Source organism: Moschus berezovskii, chromosome 15 (assembly GCF_049115385.1).
Source record: "Moschus berezovskii isolate FMDL1 chromosome 15, NW_MosBer_1.0, whole genome shotgun sequence".
Taxonomy (NCBI): Eukaryota; Metazoa; Chordata; class Mammalia; order Artiodactyla; family Moschidae; genus Moschus; species Moschus berezovskii.
Genome location: NC_142474.1, coordinates 25,712,551 through 25,737,989, shown reverse-complemented (window position 1 = coordinate 25,737,989; position 25,439 = coordinate 25,712,551). Strand labels below are relative to the sequence as shown.

At 44.7% G+C, this 25,439-nt stretch overlaps 1 protein-coding gene across 3 annotated transcripts; it reads left to right on the top strand.

The window, feature by feature from the left end:
• On the top strand, positions 1 to 24,584 carry CTCFL (CCCTC-binding factor like). 3 transcript variants are annotated; one of them, XM_088844391.1, is made up of 11 exons: positions 1 to 86; positions 735 to 1,302; positions 2,318 to 2,540; positions 4,418 to 4,588; positions 4,895 to 5,028; positions 10,040 to 10,160; positions 10,699 to 10,848; positions 13,978 to 14,138; positions 15,541 to 15,723; positions 23,462 to 23,582; positions 24,436 to 24,584. In XM_088844391.1, exons 1-11 carry the CDS (start codon positions 25 to 27, stop codon positions 24,582 to 24,584), a joined length of 2,043 nt encoding a protein of 680 aa, XP_088700517.1. In that variant the 5' UTR covers positions 1 to 24. The 3 variants fall into 3 exon arrangements, with proteins under 3 accessions (XP_088700517.1, XP_055281253.1, XP_088700516.1); XM_055425278.2 differs by lacking the exon at positions 1 to 86 and having other exon boundaries at positions 748 to 1,080; positions 1,177 to 1,302; XM_088844390.1 differs by lacking the exon at positions 1 to 86 and having other exon boundaries at positions 748 to 1,302; positions 2,333 to 2,540.
• Positions 24,585 to 25,439: the final 855 nt, after the last annotated feature.

The following is a 25,439-nucleotide window of genomic DNA, read 5'->3' as shown; positions in this document are numbered from 1 at the left end:
AGCAGCAGGCAGTGGCCTGCAAGCATGCGGCACGAGGCGGATTCCAGTGGACTTGGCGGGCTGGGCGTCCAGGCCACGCTTCTTGGGTGAGGATCCTCCCCAGTGGGGCCAGACTCCAGCCTCCTCTGGAGGAGGAGCTGCTCCGCGTGAGCGCGGGAGTGGGAGTGGCAGAATGGCGGGAAAGGTTCCTGAGAGCTGCACCAGAGAGGTGGGGGAGGGGCCCAGCCATGGAGGGGCAAGCGGAGAGAGGTGGTCCAGGGAGGGAAAGATGCCCCACGCCTTGAAAGGGCATGTGGTGAGCCTGAGGCCTGAAGGCCAAGGCTGCCTGGGTAGAGGCCCTAGGCCTGAAGCCTCCATGGCTCAAAGGGTGCTTAGTCTGTAATTGTGCGCTGGTGGGAAGCTGGTTCAAGCCACCCTTCTGGACCTGGAATGTGCCTTTGCTGAAAGCCTGGCTAGTCTCAAGCCTTCCAGGCCTGGCATGTGCATTTGCTGAAAGCTTGCCCAGGCTCAAATCTTTTGGTTCTAGAATCTTCTAGACAAACACCTACCTTAGCCTAAATACTGCTTAGCCTCAACCCCTTCTCAGCCTAGGCTGAGTTAACTTAGTCCTGACCCATGTGAGCCCCCAAGTCTTTGGGGCCTGGAACCTTATTGGGCCTTGATCAGCCCCAAAGCCTACTAGGCTGAACCCCGCACTGTGCCCACCCAGACAGGCTTGCTTCTTTCTCTGACAGAGGCGGAGTCATAATGGCAGGGGCTGAGCTCTCTGTCCCCCCTGAGCAGTTCACCCAAATCAAAGAACCAGAGTTGATACCAGACAGAGCCCTGGAGAAGGAGGAAGAGGGAAATGACGGGGTGTGCCGAGTAAAGGAACAGTCGGGCTCTGCGGGTTCGGATGTGGAGAGTGCTCAGGGGCCCCTCCAGACCACGATCCTGGAGGAGGTGCCAGAGCTGGTGCTGGCCGCCCCGGAGGAGAGCGAGAGGCACATCCTGACCCTGCAGACCGTGCGCTTCCCCTCGGAAGAGGCTGAACTGCAGGACCTCAGCTGGCTGGATCCCCAGCAGGAGGACGAGATGCAGGTGATGCTGCACCAGGCCGAAAGTGGGGTGCAGTCACTGCTGTGGCTCGGGGAGGCGGCCCAGCAGAGCCTGCACCAGTGTGTCTTCAATGTCCAGGAAGAGGTGTACTCACTGCAGGAGATGGAGGTGATGCAATTTCAGCTTCTGGAGGAGAATGTGACCGGGGCCATTGAAGACTATAAGTCTGCAGTGAGCCTGGAAGAAAGCACTGGATCCATAAAGGTACACCTGGTTTTAAGAAAAGGAAGGGGGAGCCAGAAAACTATTTTTTAGAGTTCTCCTTCCCTGGGTTGGGAAGATCCCTCAGAAAGGCATGGCTACCCACTCCAGTATTCTTTCCTGGAGAATCCCTTGGACAGCGGAGCCTGGCGGGCTATAGTCCATGGGGTCGTAAAGAGTCAGAAATGACTGAGTGACTAACTTGTGCAATTTTACATATGGCCAAGCAGTTTAAATTTTGTATTTTAAACACAGGGACTTCTCAGGTGGTCAGTGGTTAAGACTTCTCATTTCAATGCAGGGGGTACAGGTTTGATCCCTGGAAGCTAAGATCCCATATGCCTATGGCCAAGAAACCAAAATATAAAACAGAAGCAATATGTTAACAAATTTAATAAAGACTTTAAAAATGGTCCACATCCACACACAAAAAAAATCTTAAAAAAAAGATTAAATTGTTGCAATAGTAATATGTCCCAGAAAAATCATGGAGGAACTTGTGCAGTTTTTTGAGAGCTTAAGAAGTTACACTTTACAGCTTTTTATACAAATATGTTATCACTCGTATTCCAGGTTATCCCAGATAACCTGGAAAACTCATTTCAACTTTCCAAAAGATGTAGGTATGGCAGAGTCAGGTGGATAAATCCAAAACTCTGTGCTCCCTCTGGTTGTTTCTAGGAAGAAACTGCCTACCAAGGATTACATTTTTCTTCTGTGTGATCAGTTCATGCCAATGAAATTTAAATAAAATAATGTGTATCAACTCCTAAAAAAAAAAAAAGTTACACTAATTAGAATATGATAAAATCCATTGAGTTTTTAAACTGTATTAATGTTCCATTCAAACCCTTGATGCTTAATAATTACAGTTTAAGCAATTTGGTTGCAACAGACAATTTTCTGTACATTTTTGTGTTTTCCTCTGTGGATGTTATGGTTTCATCAAGGCAAAGAGTTAAATCAGGCTGTAATTAACAGTATTGTACTTGTTTGAATACTTGTTTTTGTGTTTTAGCTCCAGAAAGGTCAGGAAGAGGAACAGCTGCTGGCTGAAGGTGGACTCAGTGAAAAAACAGAAGAGCAGTTTTTTCTTGTGGAAGCAAGGCCAGATGAAAGAAGAGATGAAATTGTTCTGACATTTTCAAACTTTAATATGGAAGAACAAAAAGAGGAACCTGAACTGGGTCAAGCACACCTTGAAAAACCCAGCACTACGAAAAATCAAAACAAGGCGAAGGGTAGGCCAGTTCATTTGGTTCAAGAAGCTCTGCAAACAGGGCAACTGATTCTCTTTAGTGGGGGAGATGACAATTTGAGTTTGTAGTGGTTGCTTTAGTCATTTTCAGAATGGCAGGAAATTTTGAACTCTGTCTTGTGAATCAAATGCAAAAGAGTTTTGAGTTTTGTGACCAAATGTTTTAAAAGCATAGTACAGAGACTCCCTTCTATTTAGGTGCACTTAAATAGAAGCTTGGATTTCCAAGGTGGCTCAGTGGTAAAGAATTTACCTGCTCGTGCAGGAGACGCGAGTTTGATCTGTGGGTTGGGAAGATGCCCTGGAGAAGGAAATGGCAACCCACTCCAGTATTCTTGCCTGGGAAATCCCCTGAGCATAGCAGCCTGGCAGGTACAGTCCATGGGGTTGCAAAGAGTCAGAAAAGACTTAGCAACTAAACAACAGCAACAGATAGAAGCTTGGGCTCCATCTGCTTCCTACTTTGCAGCCCTGGGGGTTGGGTGGTCTGATGGAGACCAAAGCAAGTGTGTCAGTGCTGGGAGATGGACAGAGTGATGCCCAGAAGTCAGCCAAGACACCTTTTAAGGGGAGGGGATGTTTAGGTGAGGCTAGGAAAGTGGATAAACCTGACCCTCAAAAATGATTTGTTCAGGTTTTTTAAAAGTTTAGTTTCTCTCTTATCTAAATCAAGAGATTTCACCCTTGAAATTTCAACTTTTAGCTCTTTTATAAAAAACTGTATATGGCCACCCTTGACTGTTTGCTCCTTCTGGCAACAGTTGGTCAGGGCTAAAAAGTGATTCAGTTTAGAAAACCACACTGCCACCACTGTCCCTTCTTCCTTGTGGTTAGCATCATCTCAAAGTATTTTGCAATTTCTTCTTTGACCCGTTGGTCCTTTAGGAGTGTGTTGTTTAACTTCTATATATTTGTGAATTTTCCAAAATTTCTTTCTTTTATTGATTTCTGACTTCAGTCTGTGATGGTCAAAGGGCAGATTATTTCTGTCTTTTAAAATTAATTGACACTTGTTTTCTGGTTCACCCTATTGTCTTTCCTGGAGGTTCCATATACACCTGTGAAGAATGTATATTTTGCTCTTGTTGAGTGGAGTGTTCATAGAAGTCTATTCTGTCAAACAGGTTTATGTTGAGTCTTCTGTTTCCTTGATGATGTTTTGCCTCGGTGTGCTCTTCATTGTTGAAAGTGGGTTGTTGAAGTCTCCAGCTGCTATCAAAGGCTCTCTTCCTATTTTCAGTTCTTTCAGTTTTTGCTTCAAGTATTTTGGGGACCTATTATTAGGTTCACGTGTGTTTATATCTGTTATATCTTCACGATGATTTGACTCTTTTACTATTATCTTCTTTTTAAAAAATTCTTACTTATTTATTTTTGGCTGCAAGGGCTTTTCTCTAGTTGCAGCAGACCAGAGGCGACTCTCTAGGTTCGATGCACAGGCGTCTCATCTTGGTGGCTTCTTTTGTTGTAGAGCACAGGATCTAGGGCGTGTGGGCTTTAGTAGTTGTGGTACATGGGCTTAGTTGCTTTGCAGCAGGTGGGATCTGCCCTGGATCAGGGATTGAACCCCATGTCTCCTACACTGGCAAGTGAATTCTTTCCCACTGAGTCACCCAGGAAGTCTTATCTGTTCTTATCTGTCTCCTGTAACAGTTTTTGTCAGAGTCTATTTCTTCTATTAGTATAGCCACCCAGCTTTCTTTTCGTTACCATTTGCATGGAGTGTCTTTTATTGGGTCACCATGTTAGGTTAAAAAAAAAAAAAGGATGTGCCAAGTTACTTTGATGTATTTAAGTGGAATTTGAACACCTAAAGGAAAATGTTTACAAACACATAAATGTTGTCTCTCCCTCCTGCAGAAATAAAGCGAACCTTCCACTGCAACTTCTGCAAGTTCGCCTCTTCTAGAATTTCAAGTTTCAATCGTCATATGAAAATTCACAGCACTGAAAAGCCCCATGTGTGTCACCTTTGCCTGAAAGCTTTCCGTACAGTCACCCTCCTTCGGAATCATGTCAACACCCATACAGGTAAACAGCTGAGGGGGGCATTTCCCTTGCAGGATGCGTGTTGAGACTTGTGTAAGAAGGCAGATCCACCTGTTTCTAAATTAAAATGGTGTCTTTTTTAGACTTTAGTTTTGTCTTTTTTTTTTCCACTTTGGTTAAAAACATTGGATGGTCCAAAGATTTTTCTCATATCTCTCTGGAGCATTTGGTTTAAAGAGCCTCTTCTGAATTTTTAAAGCATTTTGAGACTATCATTTATACGTGATAATTGCCTTGAAAAACTGTTGTTAAATCTTGTTTGAAAGAATAAACTGTGTGATTTTACAGGAACCAGGCCGCACAAGTGTGGTGATTGTGACATGGCATTCGTCACCAGTGGAGAACTCGTCCGGCACAGACGTTATAAACACACTCATGAGAAACCCTTTAAATGTTCCGTGTGCAAGTATGCTAGTGTGGAAGTAAGTTCACTCTTTGTACTTAGTGTCTTATTAAGAAGTTTCTGTAAATCAAACTGGTAATAGCATCTCTTCCAATATCTCATTCTCATTTCTAAATTTAATTTTTTAAACATGATTTCTTTTTTTTTTCTTTGATACCAACTAGTGAAAGTAACAGAGAAGGCAATGTCACCCCACTCCAGTACTCTTGCCTGGAAAATCCCATGGACGGAGGAGCCTGGTGGGCTTCAGTCCATCAGGTCACTAAGAGTCGGACACAGTTGAGTGACTTCACTTTCACTTTTCACTTCCATGCATTGGAGAAGGAAATGGCAACCCACTCCAGTGTTCTTGCCTGGAGAACCCCAGAGACGGGGGAGCCTGGTGGGCTGCCATCTATGGGGTCGCACAGAGTTGGACACGACTGAAGCAACTTAGCAGCAGCAGCAGTGAAAGTAATATATTATGGTGTACAGATTACAAGTAATCTATGGTCCTTGAGAAACAATTCTCATTTTTGTTTAAACATTCTACCCAGCATTCCATGTAGCACTCATTCCACAAAATCGAAATGTATTTGCTCTAACACAGAACACAGATCCGGTTTGAATTTTTGCTGAAATCTTTGAGCTTTCTTCAGTGGTACTTTGTTCCATGCAAAGCAACTTGCCTAAAGATTTAAACATGGCCGTTTCTGCTCTTAAGGACAGAGACCCGCTTTTTCAGTCTTCAGCTTTGTCATGATCATTTCAACTAGATTGGTTTATTTATACCTTCCAGAAAACTAAGCTCATCCTCAGTAAAATGACAGCAGAAGAGTACAGTTACTTTTTAAATTTTTTATTTATTTATTTTTATTTTTGTCTGTGCTGGGTCTTCGTTGCTGCACTCAGGTTTTCTCTAGTTGCAGCGAGTGGGGGCTCCTCTGTAGTTGTGGAGCAATTGTCTCTAGGGCATGTGGGCTTCAATAATTACGGCTCCTCGGCTCTAGAGCACAGGCTCAGTAGCTATGGCTCACAGACCCAGCTGCTCTGCGGCATGTGAGATCCTCCCAGACCAGGGATCAAACCAGTGTCCCCTGCATTGCAAGGCAGATTCTTAACCACTGGACCACAGTTACTTTTGAATGTCACTTTTCTGCAAGTTTTAAGGACTCCACCGTCCAGTACAGCACATGCTGGGTCCTGAGCAAGGAAAAGACACTCAATCTCAATGAAGCCAAAGGGGACAGTGAGAGTTTAAATGCAATAGTGATGCAACTGTGTTTCATCAACTAGGAAATTTCACAGTGTAAGAATTTGATTCCAAAGATAATTTTTTTTTGCTATTACTATTTTAAAAAATTGTTTCTCATCTGAGTTAAAGGTTGTAACTATATAATGAAAATGTAACCAAAAGAATGTGTGTGGGGTCCAGCCACTCAAAAGCCAATAAACAGGCCAGGTTGGTGGAAAGGAAGGTTTGCTTTATTTCAGGTGCCGGCTTAACTCAGTCAGTAAAGAATCTGCCTGCAATGCAGGAGACCCAGGTTCGATTCCTGGGTTGGGAAGATCCCCTGGAGAAGGAAATGGCAACCCACTCCAGTATTCTTGCCTGGAGAATCCCATGGACAGAGGAGCCTGGCAGGCTACAGTCCATGGGGTCACAAGAGTCAGACATTACCTAGCGACTAAACCACCACCACCAGCAACTTGAGGGAGAGGGTGGCGGAAATCTCTCCAAAGGCCAGCTCCCCGCACCCCGACAAGCAGAGGGTGAGAGCCTTTATAGACAGAGCTGGAGGTGGGGAGCTACATGCAGAAACAGCAGTCATCCGTAACACTCATCTTCAAATTGGTCGTCACTGGTTGGACCAGCATCATCTTGGTTGTTTTCAGTACAGTTAATCTTTCCGGGAGTTGGTGATGGACAGGGAGGCCTGGCATGCTGTGATTCGTGGGATCGCAAAGAGTCGGACATGACTGAGCGACTGAACTGAACTGAATCTTCAGTTCCGGGATCGCTTTGTTCCCGTTTCTTTGAGGCCATTTCTCAGAATTGTGGCAGCTCATGTCCTAGGTACCGTCTGGCCTTCATGTAGTTAACTTTTCCACCTGGTGTTTTAGTATCTGTAAGACAGTTCACAGGATATGGCCCAGAATATCATCTATAGCCCTTGAGAAAGAACTAAAGGCCTTTCACTATGCTTAATGAAAACATCGTTATTATTTAGTCTCTTTTGACTTTGTTTTTTCGTTCGTTTCAGCATTTCTCACTTTCTGATTGAACTTATTCTTTGACTAAACTTCTCCACAACCAAAAGGCAGGCAGAGAACCTGTTGCGGGGGGTGGGGTAGGGGCGGGCAAGGACCATAGGATCCTGAAAGTGAAAGTGTGAGTCACTCAGGTGTCCAGCTCCTTGTGACTCCCCCATAGACTGTAGCCCCCCAGGGTCCTCTGTCCATGGAATTCTCCAGGCAAGAATATTGAAGTGGGTTGCCTTTCCCTTCTCCAGGGAATCTTCCCAAGCCAGGCATCGAACCTGCATCTCCCGCATTGCAGGCAGATTCTTTACTGTCTGAGCCACCAGAGAAGTGTAGGCTCCTGCTCCATTTCAAAAACACAAATGGGGGGTTTCACAGAATGAAGCCATCTGGAGGTCGTAAGCATGGTGTGGACTTTTGCTTGCTGTCCTGCCAGTTCTCAGCACACACTTCCCAGGTTCGCTGAGCCCTGTCCCCGGGGTTAGCCTCAACACCAAACCTCTGCTGCTGCCATCATCTTGTTGTTGGTTTTTTTTTTTTTTTTTTTTGTACTTTTGAAGTCTAGCATGCTGGTCTGCTCTAAGGAGGAGTAGCCCAAGTCCCCTCCCTGACATCACCCCTATACACAAGTGCCAACAGGAGTGAGTAAGGTTGGGGCACAGGTAGAGCAGCTTCTGAACTCCCCTCTCTTCCTATCCTCACTTTCACAGCCATCCAGAGAAGGTTTACACACAGCCTTCTTTGATGGGCTTCTCTGGTGGCTCAGACAGTAAAGAATCTGCCTGTGGTGCAGGAGACCTGGGTTCGATCCCCGCATCAGGAAGATCCCCTGGAAAAGGGAATGGCTACCCACTCCAGTGTTCTTGCCTGGAGAATTCCATGGAGAGAGGAGCCTGGCAGGCTACAGTTTATGGGATCACAGAGTCAGACACGCCTATGTGACTAACACTTTTCTTTGATCATGCACACTGTGCAACTTATCAAATCTTTCATGCTATGATTTTAAAAGTTCTTTTTGTTTTGCTTTCTGGTACACCCAAAGATATCTTTTTTTTCTTCTAAAAATCTAAGCTGGGACTTCCCCGGTGGCGCAGTGGATAAAGAATCAGCCTGCCAGTGCAGGAGTTCAATCTCTGGTCTGGGAAGATCCCACAGGCCCCAGAGCTACTAAGTCCGTGGGTCACAACTACTGAGCCCATGTGCCGCAACTCCCAAAACCCGTGTGCCTGTGCTCTGCAACAAGAAAAGCCACCGCAGTGAGAGGCTGACACGCTGCAACGAAGAGTAGCCCCCACTCACTGCAGCTAGAGAAAGACTGCCCACAGTAACGAAGACCCAGTCCACCCAAAAATAAATAAATAAAAATGAAAATCTAAAAGCCGAATTTTTTTGGCTTCGCTCTGGTTTTCCAAGTCTTCCCCTGTTCTAGAATGTTCTTCAGGCTTGTGTGTAGTTGCCGCACATCAGGGAACCCAGCCCTGTACAGCCCTCCTAAAATTACAAAGAGTCCACTCAGCGCTTTCTGACATCTGTATTCCAGGCATGGGTGATTACCTTCTGTTCTACTAAAGGTAGATAAAGGCCCCAAATAAGTGATCACAGAGTAAGAACAGTTCTTGAAGGTAATAAAATAGGCAAAAAAAAGATTAAATGAGAGGCGTGTCTGCCTTTTAACTGAATAGGCTATATACATTCTAATCAAATTAGAATGTAGTGTATTTTTTTTCTACTTAAATGTTACTTTTCTTCTACTTAAAAGTTACTTCTCTGGTGGTACAGAGGATGAGAATCTGCCTGCCAATGCAGGGGACACGAGTTCAATCAATCCCTGATCTGGGAAGATTCCACATGCTACGGAGCAACTAAGCCCATGCATCACAGCTTCTGAAGGCTGAGCACGTAGAGCCCTTGCTCCACAGCAAGAGAAGCCACTGCAATGAGAAGCTCGGGCATCACAACCAGAGCTCGCTCTCTGCAACTGGAGAAAGCCCACGCACAGCAAGAAAGACCCAATGCATTCAAAAATAAAATAAATAACTTTTTTAAAGTTACTTCTCATGGAGAAACTACTGCCGGTGGAACCTGTTCTTTTGTTAAAAGATAGTTATTTGACTGCTCGAGGCTTTAGTTGAGGCACACAGAATCTTCACTCTTCGCTGTGGGTTGTAGCATGTGGGATCCAGTTCCCCGACCAGGGATCAAACCTGGGCCTCCTGCATTGGGAGCATAGAGTCCTAGCCCACTGGACCACCAGGGAAGTCCCTGTAACCTCTTCTTAATTACCAAGAAGGCTTTCCTCCATCCCTGGACTCTTTAGGGTCCACAGGACTTGGAGCTGTGAAGTGCCTCCAACAGACGCAGGTCCATTCAAGAGCTCATGTTTCAAGTTTCTCTATTTACACAAACAATAGTCTTGTGGCCTTCGTGCTTCTGCAGCATAATCTAAACTTTGTCGCTTTTGAGAGGATGTTGCCTTAGAAATGAAAATAAAATCGTGTTTGCACTGAGCATCTGGATTTCCATCTTCTCTTGCAAAGCAAAGCTGAAGATGAGAGTCTCTTGATCCTCCCGCTCATTATCGCCCAAGGACCTCAGCACACACAACTCAGATGAAGGACACCATCCAACCCAGAAAGAAAAATGAAAGGCTTAGCGTGTTTTCCGGGGTATGAAGTGGGCTCTGATGTTAACGCTGGACTCATTTACATATCTTTTATAATGCTGCTTTATTCAAGAGTCCGCAGGTTTGACGTTTCCCTTGCAATGAATATCTTTCATTTGTTTACCAGGCGAGCAAGCTGAAGCGCCACATCCGCTCGCACACGGGTGAGCGCCCCTTTCAGTGCTCCCTCTGCAACTACGCCAGCAAAGACACCTACAAGCTGAAGCGGCACATGAGAACACATTCAGGTAGGAGTTTCTCCTGCTTAAGGCCAAATAGGTAAAGCATTGCTTTCTCTGAGGGCTTCCCAGGTGGTGCTAGTGGTAAAGAACCTGCCTGCCAATGCAGGAGACACAAGAGACGCGGGTTCCATCCCTGGTTCAGGAAGATCCCCTGGAGGAGGGCATGGCAACCCACTCCAGTATCTTGCCTGGAGGATCCCATGGACGGAGGAGCCTGGCGGGCTATAGTCCATAGGGTCGCAAAGAGTTGGACACGACTGGGCGACTGAGCACACAGGCACGCGTGGTTCTTGAACCATGAGCAGCCACCAGATGTTAGGAGAGTCGCTTCTTCTGGCCCACTGTCCACACAGCTGGACGTGACGTTGTCGGGCTTGATTTAGGAATCTCGTGCTCATTGGGGAGTCAAACGTAGGATGAAGGAACTGAAAAGGGAATATTGAGGGAAAGAAAGGCTTTCGGCTCCAGGTGTCCTTTGGGGAGCACCAGGGTTTTCGGGGTGGAGCACCTCAGCAGAGGGTCACTGTTGTCCTCCGTGTCCCAGGTGAGAAGCCCTACGAATGCCACATCTGCCATGCCCGCTTCACCCAGAGCGGGACCATGAAGATGCACATCCTGCAGAAGCACAGCGAGAATGTCCCCAAGTACCAGTGCCCACACTGCGCCACCACCATCGCCAGGAAGAGCGACCTGCGTGAGTGTCTGGCACCCGGAACCTCCTTTATTGTGCTTTTCATTGGTGTGTAGTTGCTTTGAGCTTCCCTGGTGGCTCAGACGGTAAAGAATCTGCTTGCAATGCAGGAGCCCCGGGTTCATTCCCGGGATCAGAAAGATCCTCTGGAGAAGGAAATGGAAACCCACTCCAGTATTCGTGCGTGGAGAATCCCATGGACAGAGGAGCCTGTCAGGCTACAGTCCATGGGGTTGCAAGACTTGAATATGACAGAGCCACGAAGACTTCCACTTTTCATAACTGCTTTACAGTACAACGTGACTTAGCTATATGTATTCATATATACCCTCCTTCTTGAGCCTCTCTCCCACCCCGCCCCATCCCAGCCTTCTAGGTCAATCCCACTAGGTCTGCCCGGAGCACAATGAGCTGAGCTCCCTGTGCTGTACAGCAGCTTCCCACTAGCTCTCTGTTCTACACATGATACTGTATACATGTCAGTGCTGCTGACTTCTTTTGGCTGCACTGTGTGCAGCTCTGGGATACCTGAGGAGCCCTGGGCCTGATGCCATGGAGGCAGTAGGATTCAAGAACTGCTCCTGGGGTTGGGTTTTTTTCCCTTTGGTTGTTGGTTTTTTCAGAGGTCCTATGGTGCCATCTTGTGGCTATATCTCATAATTGCAGTTTCAGAGTTTGGTCCAGGTCCCGTCTAGGTACACAGATGAGCTCTCACAGGCATTTGAGCTCATAATGGGCTTCCTTCAGGTGTTACGTGGCTCCGTATTGGGTCTCTTTTTTTACAAATGACGAAGGGGATCAGAGACAGAACGCGAACTTACCCCAGAGTCCCGTGACCAGGATGCCAGGACATGTCCTCGTTGCAGGTTCTGAATCTTTTATCAGTGCTCTGTCCAGTAACACTCAGCAAGCTTTTCTTAACCCCCTGATGTGACCCTGAAAAGTTCTGAGAACTAAGGTACAAAAGTAAGAAGTGAGACATGGTTCTTCCCATAAGGAACTTGCTTCAGTGAAAGAGTCCTCTTCCTGTGACGTGAAACCCACATTGTGACCAGGTAAACCATCAGAACAGAGGAGGCACCTTCAGCACCTCTGAGTGCCGGGTTGAGAGCTGGGATCACATGCCACCTTCAGGGGAAGCTGGTGTAGTTGGTGTCAGGGGTCGGGGACAGGGAGAGTGAGTGAGCCAGCCTCTCTCCTTTGTTCCAGGGTTCCTGGTGCCTCGGTTTCCACTGCCTCTGTCCTCTTCCTAAAACACATAACACTGTGATGCTCAGAATATGCCAGCAGAGACAGAGGCTCCGGTTTGCCCAGAGAAATTCTAGAGACAAGAGACACTATTTTGAAAACATTTCTGAAAGGGTAAAGGTGTTTAGTGAAGCCTTAGCTTTTATTTTTCTTCAAACTTTGTCACTTGCAAAACACAGCCCAGTGGGACCTTGTAGGGTGTGAATCATGAGCCAGTTGCCTAGAAGGGACATTTTCGACACTGCCACTAAGAAATACAGGTTATGGCCCATCTGAGTCAGTGACACCCTCCATACGTGTCATGAGATGCTCTATAAACAAGCCCAGCCTTCCTTCTTGTCTCTGTAGGAGATTCCAAGCTCTTTAAATTACTGAGTCAGCACACCTGGCGTGTGTACCTCCACCCAGCAGTTGTTGATTTTAGTTTAGCCACTGACACAAAGGATCACAAAGCCAACTCACGCGAGACTCAGTTGACAAGAAATTATCTTAGAGTGTGTCTGTCAATTACGACATAGGAAAAGTCAGAGGATTGACATCTAACAGAACGTCTGGGCTTTTAAGTCAGAATACAGAGGTTAGGGACTTCCCTGGTGGTCCAGTGGTTAAGACTCAGAGATCCCAATGCAGGGGGCCCAGGTTTGACCCTTGATCAGGAAACTAGATCCTACATGCCCCAACTATGACCTGGTGCAGCCAAATAAAATATATATTTTTTAAATTATGCAAAAATTGCAGAGGTTATATCTTTGTTACGTAAAAACCATCCTAGGCGACACAGTGGTAGAGAACCCGCCTGCCAATGCAGGAGATGCGAGACATGGGTTCTATCCCAGAATCGGGAAGATCCCTTGGAGAAGGAAATAGCAACCCATTTCAGTATTCTTGCCTGGGAAGCCCCGTGGTCAGAGGAGGCTGGTGGGCCACAGTCCATAAGGTTGCAGAGTCGGACACAATCAGCACTGCACAGACACGCACATAAAACCATCTTAACATTATCCTAAAAATCCACCCACATAGTATGGTTTTCCAAGTGCTTTCTTTCATGAACACGTTGGGTCCGATATGCCCTACCTTATGTCCTTAACTCCATGAGAAAGAATATTAGCATGAGATGTCAGTACACTGTGCACTTAAAGCAGCAGTTTTCCTCTGAGAATGACTTTATGGCTGGGGAGGTGGGCATTTGGCAGTATTTGGAGGCACTTTGGTTGTCACCCTGGGGAGGAAGGGATGCGACTGGCGCTAAAGGGTGGAGGCCAGCAATGCTGCTAAACATACATGCTACAGCACCCAGGATGCCCCCACCCCACCCGGGACAACATCAGCCAGCTTCAAGTGTTACTACCAGCGGACCCCATTCTATTGTACTTTGCTTTATTGTGCTCCTCAAATGCTGTGTTTTTTACACATTGAACGTTTGTGGCAACCCTGCATTGAACAAGTCTATTTGCACCATTTTTTTCCAACTGCATTTGTTCACTTCTTATCTCTGTATCACATTTTGGTATAAATCTCACAATATTTCAAATCCTCCACCAGCAAAATGGTTATGACTTGTTGAAGGCTCAGATGATAATTAGCATTTTTTAAAGCAGTAGTTTTAAATTAAAGTGTGTATCAAGTTTTTTAGACACAATGCTACTGCGCACTTAATAGACAATAGTGTAGCATAAACATAAGATTTATAGGTACTGGGAAGCAAAAACATCCATGTATTAATATTTGTTTGGTTTGGTTTATCATAATGGTCTGAAAGGGAACCTGCAGTATCTCTGAGGTCTGCCTGTAGTTCCAAGGTTGAGAAACTCTATTTGAAGGGTAGGGGAAAATCGACGTCACAGAAAATAACTTCTTGCACATGATGCTCCATGATGCTTTTAGGTGTCCATTTGCGCAACCTGCACACATACGAAGCTGCAGAGATGAAGTGCCGTTACTGCCCTGCTGTGTTCCACGATCGCTACACTCTTATCCAGCACCAGAAGACTCACAAAAATGAGAAGAGATTCAAGTGTGAACACTGCAGCTATGCCTGCAAGCAGGTACTGTGTATCAGGGACTCCGGGCAGATGCTGGGGCGCAGGGGGAGATGGAAGAAGGAAGGGCTGGAGTGGGATTCTTTTTCACTTTGAACATATTCCGAAAAATCGTGCCTTCCATAAAAGAGACTGTTCAGAATAGCCAAAAGACAGCTGTGCGTGAGCCAAGTTGTTTTTACAGTGTGGGTTCAAAAGTGTGGCTCACAGACCCCTTGAGGTCCTTGAAGCCCATCAGAATCATAAGGTCGAAGTCACTGTCATTAAGTAGTTATGCTGCCAACACACTCTCTGCCCTTTCTCTCTGTGACGTTGGCATCGATGGTGCCAAAGCCGTGGGGCTGCCCGAACGTGAGTCAGAGCAGCCACACCAAGCAGGACTGTTGTGTGTCTTGTTTTTTTAATTCATTTATTTAGTTTTGGTTGTGCTGGGTCTTTGTTGATGCGTGTGGTCTTTCTCAAGTGGTGGAAATTGGGAGCTACTCTCTAGTTGCCGTGCGTGGGTTTCTCATCGCAGTGGGTTCTCGTTGCAGCACCTGGGGCTCTAGGTGCACAGACTCAACAGTTGCAGCACGTCAGCTCAGTTGTCCCACAGCATGTAGAATCTATATTTTTGTGTTGCTTCCCCAAATGAGTTACTCATGTAAATCTTGGTTAAAATTTCTGGTGATTTCTTTGCTGAGAACAATGATTTTCACCACTGTGCTTTTAAATCGATATGGAGATTTGCTGTAACAACATTGCATAATAGCCAGGAAAATGTTTAGGTGTTTAACTTCCTTCGACCCCCAAATATCCGCTGAATTGAAGCTCTAACGATAGGTTTTCAAGTTTGCAGGATCTGTCTGCTCTTTGTAAACTCGGATCATGGCAAATAATTATAGAAATGAGGCTGCAGCTACATGAGCTCTTCTGGAGAGGAAATTGATTTCGGTTTCACTCTTCCAAGTGTGGTCTGCCTCATCCCCCCGGGAGTGAAGGACCGGCTGGGATTAATCGTGAGAACTTGGTAACCTGGTGGCAAGGACCGGGTAAGACCTTGCTTCCTAGAGGCCATACTGTGCTGCTTCCGTGGTGGTGCTGTGTCAAGAATGCAATGGCTTTGTTTAATTCTTTAAAAATGCACACATCTTTGGAGGAGGGGGGAAAGGTATGCAATTAATAATGGAGCTTCCCCAATGGCTCAGTGGGGAAGAAAACGCCTGCAATGCAAGCAATGCAGGTTCAATCCCTAGGTCAGGAAGATGCCCTGGAGGAGGAAATGGCATTCCCATTCCCATCCTGCAGGCTACAGTCCATGAGGTCACACAGAGTCAGACACGGCTGAGTGACTAAACACACACAATAAATAATGCTGATACTAAAAAATTGTCAGTAGCTAAGCCTGTTTGTTTTCCTTGCCTTCCAGGAACGTCATATGATAGTTCACATACGTACCCATACCGGAGAGAAGCCATTTGTCTGTCTCTCCTGCAATAAGTGTTTCCGACAGCAGCAGCTTCTAAATGTGCACTTCAAGAAATACCACGATACCAATTTCGTCCCGACTATTTATGAATGCCCCAAGTGTGGCAAAGGTTTTTCCCGCTGGGTAAGCTCACTCAAGTCACAATAAATCCTCCTTGAAAAGATCCCGGGATCCCCCAGGCACAGTGTCACACCCAGGCAGTTTAAACCTGATTATAGAAACTTGCTAGGATTTAAGATAGCATCTCTCATGCCTTAGGAAAGTGGTTATTAGCTTTTTGGAGTCACGAAGTCTTGGAAATCTTACATAAACGTGTCGTTTCCCTTCTGTGGAAAAAGACAATCCTGCAGACAGAATCTTGCAAATGGCTTTAGGAAGTCCTCAGACTAAAGAACCCCTGCTTTTCAGGTAACACTTTAAAGAATTGTCCTTGTGGATTCAATTTAGGCTACTTCATATAGAGAATGCTGTTTTTCATATGTTTTGTAGATATTCTAAGACTCGTGCCATTGGTACTATGCTGAGAAATACACTTACTCTAATATTTATCATTTTTTAGATGTTGTATTGGTTATCTATGGCATAATGAATTACCCCAACGTGCTGGCTTAACACAACCCACATTTGTCCTGTCTCATTTTCTGTGGGTCAGGAAGTTGGGGTGGTTCTGGCTCTGGGTCTCTCATGGGTTGCAATCAGCATGTTGTCAGGGCTGCAGTCATTTGAAGACTTGACGAGGGCTGGAGGGACCACTTCCAAGCTGGCGCTCTCAATGCAGCTATTGGCTGGAGGCCACAGTTCCTGGCCACATGGCCTCTCCATTGGGTTGCTCAAGTATCCTCATAATGAGTGAGAGAGAGCAAGGAGGAAGCCGTGGTGCCTTTTGTCCCCTAGTCTTAAAAGTGACACAACCCTACTTCTCTTCATTGCAAATGCATCATATAATTCAGGCCCTATTCCAGGGATGGAGGATGAGTCCTTTTTGAAAGAAAAAAGTGTCAATTTATGGACATTTTAAAGGCACCAGAGATGATTAGCCAGATTCCTAGATATGATGTGTGCTTCACTCTAACTTTATAAAAGTTCAAAATGATCTGAATTTGACTATTTTATGGAGGAAACTCTTTCTTCTTAAGAGACGATAGTAGGGTCGTTGTGTTTTGGGGAAAGTGTCATGGGACAGTTTTACAGTGTTAATGCTAAAACTTCAGAATTTCAAACAGAAGCAGTGGCAGTGCTCCAGAAACAGTGTCATTCATGCTGAGTTAAAATTGTTAAGAAGCCACAGGAAAACAGAGAAGAGAATAAGTCAGCTTCATAGACTCCTTCAGAACATAAAATCAGAAGTTTTGAAACTTTTCCTCCTATTCAAGCAAGCACATTGGGACTTGTGTCTAGAATATATAAAGAACTTTTACAGCTCAATAATAAAAAGATAAGTATTCTATTAGAAACAGGCAAAGGATCTAAGTAGACATTTTTCCAAAGAAGACATACAGATAAACTATAGGCTTGCGAAAAGATTCCTCACTAAGGAAATGCAAAGCAGAATGATGGTTAGTTACCATATGGGACAGCCAGCAGGATAACTGATCAGAGAAGACAGATAATAAAAGATGTGCAGAGACTGGACCCCTCATACACTACTGGTGACATTTTTAAATGAAGTCACGTTGTAAGATAGCCTGGCAGGTCCTCAAAAAGTTAAACATAGAGTTACCATGTAACCTGGCAATTCCACACCTAGTCATGTACCCCAAAGAAGTGAAAATTTATGGCTATACAAAAATCTGTACACAGCCGTTCACAGCAGCATTATTTATTAAAAAGTGGAAACTACCCAAATGTCCATCAACTAACAAACAGATAAAATGCTGCCCATCCGTTTGATAGAATATTTGTTGTTCAGTCGCCAAGTTGTGTCCAATTCTTTGGGACCCCATGGACTGCAGCCACCAGGCTTCCCTGTCCCTCACCATCTCCCAGAGTTTGCCCAAGTTCATGTCCTTTGAATCAGTGATGCCATCCAACCATCTCATCCTCTGTCACCCCCTTCTCTTCATGCCCTCAGTCTTTCCCAGCATCAGGGTCTTTTACCAGTGAGTTGACTCTTTGCATCAGGCAGCCAAAGTATTGGAGCTTCAGCAATAGTCCTTCCAAGGAATATTCAGAGTTGGTTTCCTTTAGGATTGACTGGTTTGATCTCTTTGTAGTCCAAGGGACTCGCAAGACTCTTCTCAAGCACCACAGTTCAGAAGAATTGATTCTTCAGCGCTCAGCCTCCTTTATGGTCCAACTCTCACATCTATACATGACTAGAAAAACTATAGCTTTGACTATATGAAACTTTGTCCACAGAGTAATGTCTCTGCTTTTTAATATGCTGTCTAGGTTTGTCATAGCTTTTCTTCCAAGGAGCAAGAAGCCTTTAATTTCATGGGTGCAGTCACCGTTCACAGTGATTTTGGAGCCCAGGCCTATTTACAGCAGTTTCTTTTATACAGTATATCATGTCCAGCTAACAAGAAAAAATCCCAAGGTGTGCCAAACAGCAAATATAAATAAATAAAAATTTTAAGAGAGAGAGCGAGCATCAGGAGGCCCAGGGACCTTGGAATTATCATCAGACCAGGAGTTTAAAACAACTATGATTCTATGCTAAGAGCTCTAACAGAAAAAATAGGCAGCACACCATGTAAGCTGAGCTGGAAATGCTGAGAAAGAACTGAAAAGAAATGCTGAAGATCAATAAGACTGTAACAGAAATGAAGAATGCTCTGATGAATGAAGTCAAAGAAGAACCAAATGAGTAGAGAAACATTCCAAGTTTATGGATAAGAAAATTCAGTATCATCAAGGTGTCTACCTATAGACTCAGTGCAATTCCCATCAAAGTCTTGGCAAGTTACTTTGTGGTTGCTGACAAACTGATTCCAAGGTTTACAGAGAGAGCAGAAGACCCACAATATTGAAGGAGAAAAAGTTGGGAGACTGATGCTCCCTGACTTCAAGACTTAACATAAAGCCTTAGGGACTTCCCGGGTAGTCCAGGGGTTAAGAATCTGCCTTCCAGTGCTAGGGACGCAGGTTCGATCCTGGTCGGTGAACCAAGATCCCGCATGCCACAGGGCGACCGAGCCTGGGTGCCACATCTACTGAGCTGCGTGCTCTAGAATTCCCAGGACGCAACAAGGGATCCCGAGTTGCTGCAGCTAAGACCTGATGCGGCCAAATAAATAAACTTTTTTAAAGTATAAAAACTATTAAAAAATAAAACTTCAGATAGTGTGATACTGGCGCAAGAACAGACACAACAGATCAATGGAACAGAATAGAGACCCCAGAAATAGACCTCCAGAAACACTCAGCTGATCTTTGAAACAGGAGCAAAGGCAAGACAATGGAGAAAAGATAATCTTTTCAACAAATGATGCTGGAGCAATGGGACACCCACATGCAAAAAAAAAAAAATCAAGATCCAGGCCTTACACTCTTCCAAAAATTAGCTCAAAATGGATCACAGACTTAAAGGAAGGTCCTAGAGTATAACATAGGGGGAAAGTTCCAGATGACCTTGGTATGGTGATGTTTTTACAGGAGAAACACCAAAGACAAGATCCATGAGAGAGATAACTGATACAACGGGCTTCAATAAAGTTAAAAACTTCTGTGAAAGACTGTCAAAAGAATGAGCACATAGCTACAAACTAGGAGAAAATATTTGCAAATGTCATATCTGATAAAAGATTTATCCAGAATACAAAGAACTCTTAAAACTCAACCACAGGAAAACGACCCAATTGAAAAATGGACCAAGGATTATAACAGACACCTCAGCGAAGAAGATGTGTGCCATTGCTGTTCAGTCTGACTCTTTGCACCCCCACAGGCTGTGACACTCCAGGCTCCTCTGTCTTACACTGTCTCCAGAGTGTGCTTAAATTCATGTCCACTGAGTCAGGGATGCCATCCACCCATCGCATCCTCTGTTGCCCTCTTCTTTTGCTTTCAGTTTTCCCCAGCATCGGGGTCTATTCCAGTGAGTCAGCTCTTCACACCAGATAGCCAAAGTACTGGAGCTTCAGCATCAGTCCTTCCAATGAATATTCAGGGTTGATTTCTTTCTTTTAGGATTGACAAAGGTCCCTCTAGTCAAAGCTGTGGTTTTCCCAGTAGTCATGTATGGATGTGAGAGTTGAATAAAGAAAGCTGAGTGCTGAAGAATTGATGCTTTTGAACTGTGGTATTGGAGAAGACTCTTGAGAGTCCCGTACTGCAAGGAGGTCCAACCAGTCCATCCTAAAGGAAATCAGTCCTGAATGTTCATTGGAAGGACTGATGCTGAAGCTAAAACTCTGATACTTTGGCCACCTGATGCAAAGAACTGACTCATTTGAAAAAAACTCTCATGCCGGGAAAGATGGAAGGCGGTAGGAGAAGGGGACAACAGAAGATGAGATGGTTGGATGGCATCACCGACTCAATGGACGTGAGTTTGAGTAAACTCCTAGAGTTGGTGATGGACAGGGAGGCTTGGTGTGCTGCAGCCCATGGGGTCACAAAGAGTCGGACATGACTGAGCGACTGAACTGAACTGAATTGACTAGTTTGATCTCCTTGCAGTCCAACGGACTCTCTAGAGTCTTCTCCAGCACTACAATTTGAAAGCATCAATTCTTCAGCACTCACCCTTCCTTATGGTCCACCTCTCACATCTGTACAAGTCTACTGGAAAAACCATAGCTTTAACTAGACGAACCTTTGTCAGTAAAGTGATGTCTCTGCTTTTTAATATGCTAAGTTTGTCACAGCTTTTCTTCCAAGGAGCAAGCGTCTTTTAATTTCAGAGCCACAGTCACCATCCTCAGTGATTATGGAGCCCAAGAAAATAAAATCTGTCACTGCTTCCACTTTTCCCCCATCTATTTACTGTGAAGTGATGGAACCGGATGCCATTATCTTCTTAGAAGGATATACAGATGGCAAATAAGCCTACGAAAAATTATTCCCCATCATATGTCATCAGAGAAATGCAAATTCAAACAATTGCTATTTTACTGAAACATATATAATAACTTGTTAGAATAAAAGTCATTTTGTTTAACCCTTTAAAAAAAAAATGAGATGCCACGACACACCTATTGGAGCAGCCAAAATCCAGAACACTGACAACACCAGATGCTGGCAAGGATGTGGAGCAGCAGCAACTGTCATTCGTTGCTGGTGAAAGTGTAAAACAGTGCAGCCACTTTGGAAGACAGCTTGGAAGTTTCCTGCAAAACTAAATGTACTCGCACAGTACAATCCAGCAACCCTGTTCTTTGGCATTTACCCGCAAAGAGCTGAAAGCTTATACTTACATACAAACCTGCTCACGGGTGTTTATAGCAGCTTTACTCATAATAGCGCAACTCGGAAGCAACCAAGGCTTCCTTGAGTAGGTGGATGGACACATAAACTGCGGTGCATCCAGACAGTGGGATATTATTCAGTGCTAAAAAGGAATGAGCCATCAAGCCATGAAAAGACACGGAGGAACTGTACATGCTCATTAGGTGAAAGAAGCCAGTCTGAAAAGACTACAGATTGTATGATTCCAACTACATGACTCTCTAGAAAAGGCAAAAGTATGGAGACAATAAAAAGATCAATGGCCTCCAAGGGTTGGGCTCGATGGAGGAACAAATAGGCAGAGAACAGAGGATTTTTAGGGCAGAAAATCTCTACCTCCCTCTCAATTTTGCTGAGAATGTAAAACTCCAAAAAAAAAAAAAAACCCCACAAAAACTGTGTTTAGATAAAAATAAGCAAATAAATGAAAGCATATCTGGATACTCAAATTCAATTTAATTTGTAAAAAGTAGTAGAGAACAGACTAGTGGCCACAGCAGGGGAAGGGGAGGGTGGGACGGATGGAGAGAGTAGAACTGACATATATACCCTACCATGTGTAAAGCAGTTAACAGTGGGAAGCTGCCATATAGTGCAGGGAGCCCAACCCAGTGCTCCATGATGACCTAGAAGGGTGGGAAGGGGAGTGGTAGAAAGGTCCAAAACGGAGAGGATATGTGTACACCTATAGCTGATTCAGGCTTACCCGGTGGCTCGGTGGTAAAAAACCCGCCTGTGAGGCAGAGGATGCAGGAGACGCGGGTTTAATCCTTGGGTGGGGAAGATCCCCTGGAGGAGGGCATGGCAACCCACTCCAGTATTCATGCCTGCAGAATCCCATGGACAGAAGAGCCTGGCAGGCTGCAGTCCACAGGGTCGCAAGAGTTGGCCATGACTGAGCACGCGGGCATGCACAGCTGATTCACTTTGCTGCCCAGCAGAAACTAACAATGCTGTAAAGTAGTCATGCTCCCAAAGTAAGTGATTCACAAACTTCCTTTAACACACAGTGGACCCTGTGTATTCCTTGAGGCAGGAATACTGGAGTGGTGCCAGAATGTCACCCCCCTTTCTCCCCAGAAAGGACCCCACTGTGGATTCGGAGTACCAGGGGCCTCCTCTCTTGAGAAACATTTCCCTGACACGAATGTTTGTTGTATTATTACACTTTGCTCTCTGGGCCCTAAATGTTGACGTGTGCTGAGTCACTCAGTCATGTCCGACTCTTTGTACACCTGTGGATTGTAGCCTACCAGGCTCCTCTGTCCAAGGAACTTTCCAGGCAAGAATACTGGAGTAGGTTGCCATTTCCTTCTCCAGGGGATCTTCATGTCTTATGTTTCACGCATTGGCAGGCGAGTTCCTTACCACTAGCGCCATCTGGGAAGCCCCAAATATCGATATGTTTACTTAAAATCTTACCTCACTTACTTTTTAAAGGCTCAATGTTTTTATTTGTTTTATTTGTTCATCCAAAACTGGTATCAGGGGTCCTTAGCCATGAACTTCGTGACATTGTTGGGAAGTCAGTGACGTTGTTGGGAAATCGTAGATGGAGATTTTTGAACTTTGCTGGGGTTGGAGCCATTGCTTTTATCATATTCACAGAAGAATCTTTGACTCCAAAAGGCTTGGTTTTACAGCCATTATCATTCTGTTAACCAAGGATTGGTACATTTTTGTTCTGTAAAGGGACAGAAAGTAAATATTTTCAGATTCACAGACCAGTTTCTGTCCCAGCTACTCAAGTCTGCTGTTGAAGCAGTGTTCCAACCCCTATGGCTAAGCATAAAATGGAAGAAATTTAAATAATATTTCCCCTCCCCTGACATGTGAATCCTCCCTCCTCCTCCCCACACACCCGGACGGTCCTTAGCACCACACTGAAGTCAAAATGGAAATTAGGAGACGTGTTTTATGTAATGGACGTATTTCATGACATGCTGCCAGTATCTTACTGTAGTTTATGAACTTGTCAGATAGTGTAAGTGTTTTCACTTATTTTAAATCATCCTGAGTGTTTGCTGACAAAACTATATGGTTAATAGGTCTGATATGAAAGCTCTGAGCTGCCTTTTTAACTCCATATGTTGTACAATCTTAATACCTTCCGGAGGAGGGGGAAGCTGACAACACAGTGAAATGTACATGGTATATCATTGATTTTCATAAAATCCGGGATCCAGTCTATTGAATTTTTCAAGCCTCGCTTCATAAACAGTCCAGAAAAATAAATTTTGTCTTCTCACTGATGCCTATGATTTTTTAAATATTTAAAGATGAGCTGGATTTTGGCTAGACCTAAACACAACGAAAGCAGTCTCCTTTAAAAATTTGTCGTGTTTGTACGAACTGTGTGAGGCACGCGCTTTTCCCTGCGTCCTGTCTCTTTAGCCGTGGGTTTTCCAGGCCGTTCCTGGCAACAATGACTTGCCCCCCTGCTGTGTCGTTTCCCTCTCCCACCCCACAGAGCAACATGCACAGACACTCGGAAAAATGTAACTCTGGGCAGGAAAAGCCGACCACTGTGGAAAAAGAAAGAACAATGAAGAGGAAGCCCGCCAACCCAAGAGAGCCAGCCAAGGAAGACGGTACCTCCTTTTAAACCAATTGGGTTTTATTCCACAGTGGTTTCTGGTTGTGCCTTTCCCTGGGTGCTGGGAGTTACTGTAAAGGGAGCCCTAAGTGCCCGACCCCGGCAGGCGCCTGTTCCTAGCATTGGTGCTACTGCCACCGTAGTGGGTGGCTTGGTAAAGTGGGGGTGATGACGGCAGTGAGGAATCGGAGAGGAATGGGCCTGGGGGCCTGGTGGATCCACACCCGCATCTCATGGGGTCCTGGCCAGACGTGTGAGCCAGGCGATGACATCCTTGGCCACCCTGGGGGACTGTCCCTGGGCCTGATGGAGCTGCTGGGCACCGTGTCCATCTCCTGGGGCTGCTACAGCAAATGACCATGTTGTTGTCATTGTTTAGTCATTCAATCGTGTCCAACTGTCTGTGACCCCATGGACTGCAGCACATCAGACTTCCCTGTCCTTCACTGTCTCCCGGAGCTTGCTCAAATTCATATCCATTGAGTCGGTGATGCCATCCAACCATCTCGTCCTCTGCTTGCCCTTCTCTTGCCATGAATCTTTCCCAGCATCAGGGTCTTTTCCAGCACTTCGCATCAGGTGGCCAAAGTATACGCCTTCCAATGAGTATTCCCAGTTGATTTCCTTTAGGATTAACTGGTTTGATTTCCTTGCTGTTCAGAGGACTCTCAGGAGTCTTCTCCAGCACCACATTTGTACTGTTCTATAAACGGAAGGATTGCTCTCTAAAACGCTTACTGCTGTGCTAAAAATTCAGCAATCACTTGCAAGACACAGTTGCACCATCTATCAATTTTAATTTCTCAGCTTTATTTTAAATATAACAACCCTGTGCCTTTTTCCTCAAGAAGCCACAGCTGAGGAGGTATCCCTGATGAGTGGAGAGCCGATCCCAGGAGAGATGGTGCCCATTGACTTCATGGACGCCAAGACCGGAGGTGAGGACCTGGAGGAAGACCTGACCTGTGACATGATCCTGGCCTTGATGGATAAGTGATAGGAGGCAGGGCTCAGTCTCACAGCCACAGAGTTCTTACACAGAGTTACAAGGTTTTAGCACTGTGTTTGAAACAATTGAATTCATCATAGCGAATTATCTTAATTTTTTCTAGAACTTGTGGTAGTACCTAGAATTGTTTGCCTATTTTCAACTGGATGTTGCAAAACATTGCAGGTATTTGATAAAGGGCCCAAATCCTGAATTGGAGGATAAAACCTCAAACCTATGAATTCATTTGCTTAATGCAGACAACGTGGCCCATGATGAATGAGCAATAATTTTTGGATAATAGTTACTTCCATGATAGTATAGACTAGTGCTTCAGCAAATAGTGTCAAACATGGGAAACTATAGGTTACATTGTACACACACATGATATTTCCGATATTATGAGTTTTAACATTAAAGATTACTTTTATGTCCATTTTTTAATAAAAATAAATTTTCCATAAAATTTAAGGCTAAATTTAATGTAATATAATAAAATGTAATGCTTTTAGTTAGTTTTAAATTCAACATGAAATATCTTAATGTTATTTTAAAAACTGAATAGAAATAAGAAACTTTAAACAAGTAAATTTTTTATTCTAGTTGATGAGCAAGACTAGATTTTAGATTTTGTATTCTTTCTTCATGTCATTCTTTGGCATGTATGAAACCCCTCCTTCCCATTACATTCCATTATTGCTTATTAATTACTAGATCAATTGGTCACCCTTTTGTTTTGCTAAAACCTTTGTTTATATTTTTTAAATAATTGGCAGAGAAAAAACATAAAAATCCAATAATGCGAATGTGTACCTGTAAAGAATGTGTACTTTTTTAGAGCTTCCTATAATGAGTATTTCTCTT

Excerpts from the sequence above, each read along its gene's own strand:
- CTCFL (XM_088844391.1), top strand. The coding sequence starts at position 25 with ATGCGGCACGAGGCGGATTCCAGTGGACTTGGCGGGCTGGGCGTCCAG. Across the intron at positions 5,029-10,039 it reads GCAAGTATGCTAGTGTGGAA|GCGAGCAAGCTGAAGCGCCA; the intron begins GTAAGTTCACTC and ends TTTGTTTACCAG. Across the intron at positions 10,849-13,977 it reads CGCCAGGAAGAGCGACCTGC|GTGTCCATTTGCGCAACCTG; the intron begins GTGAGTGTCTGG and ends TGATGCTTTTAG.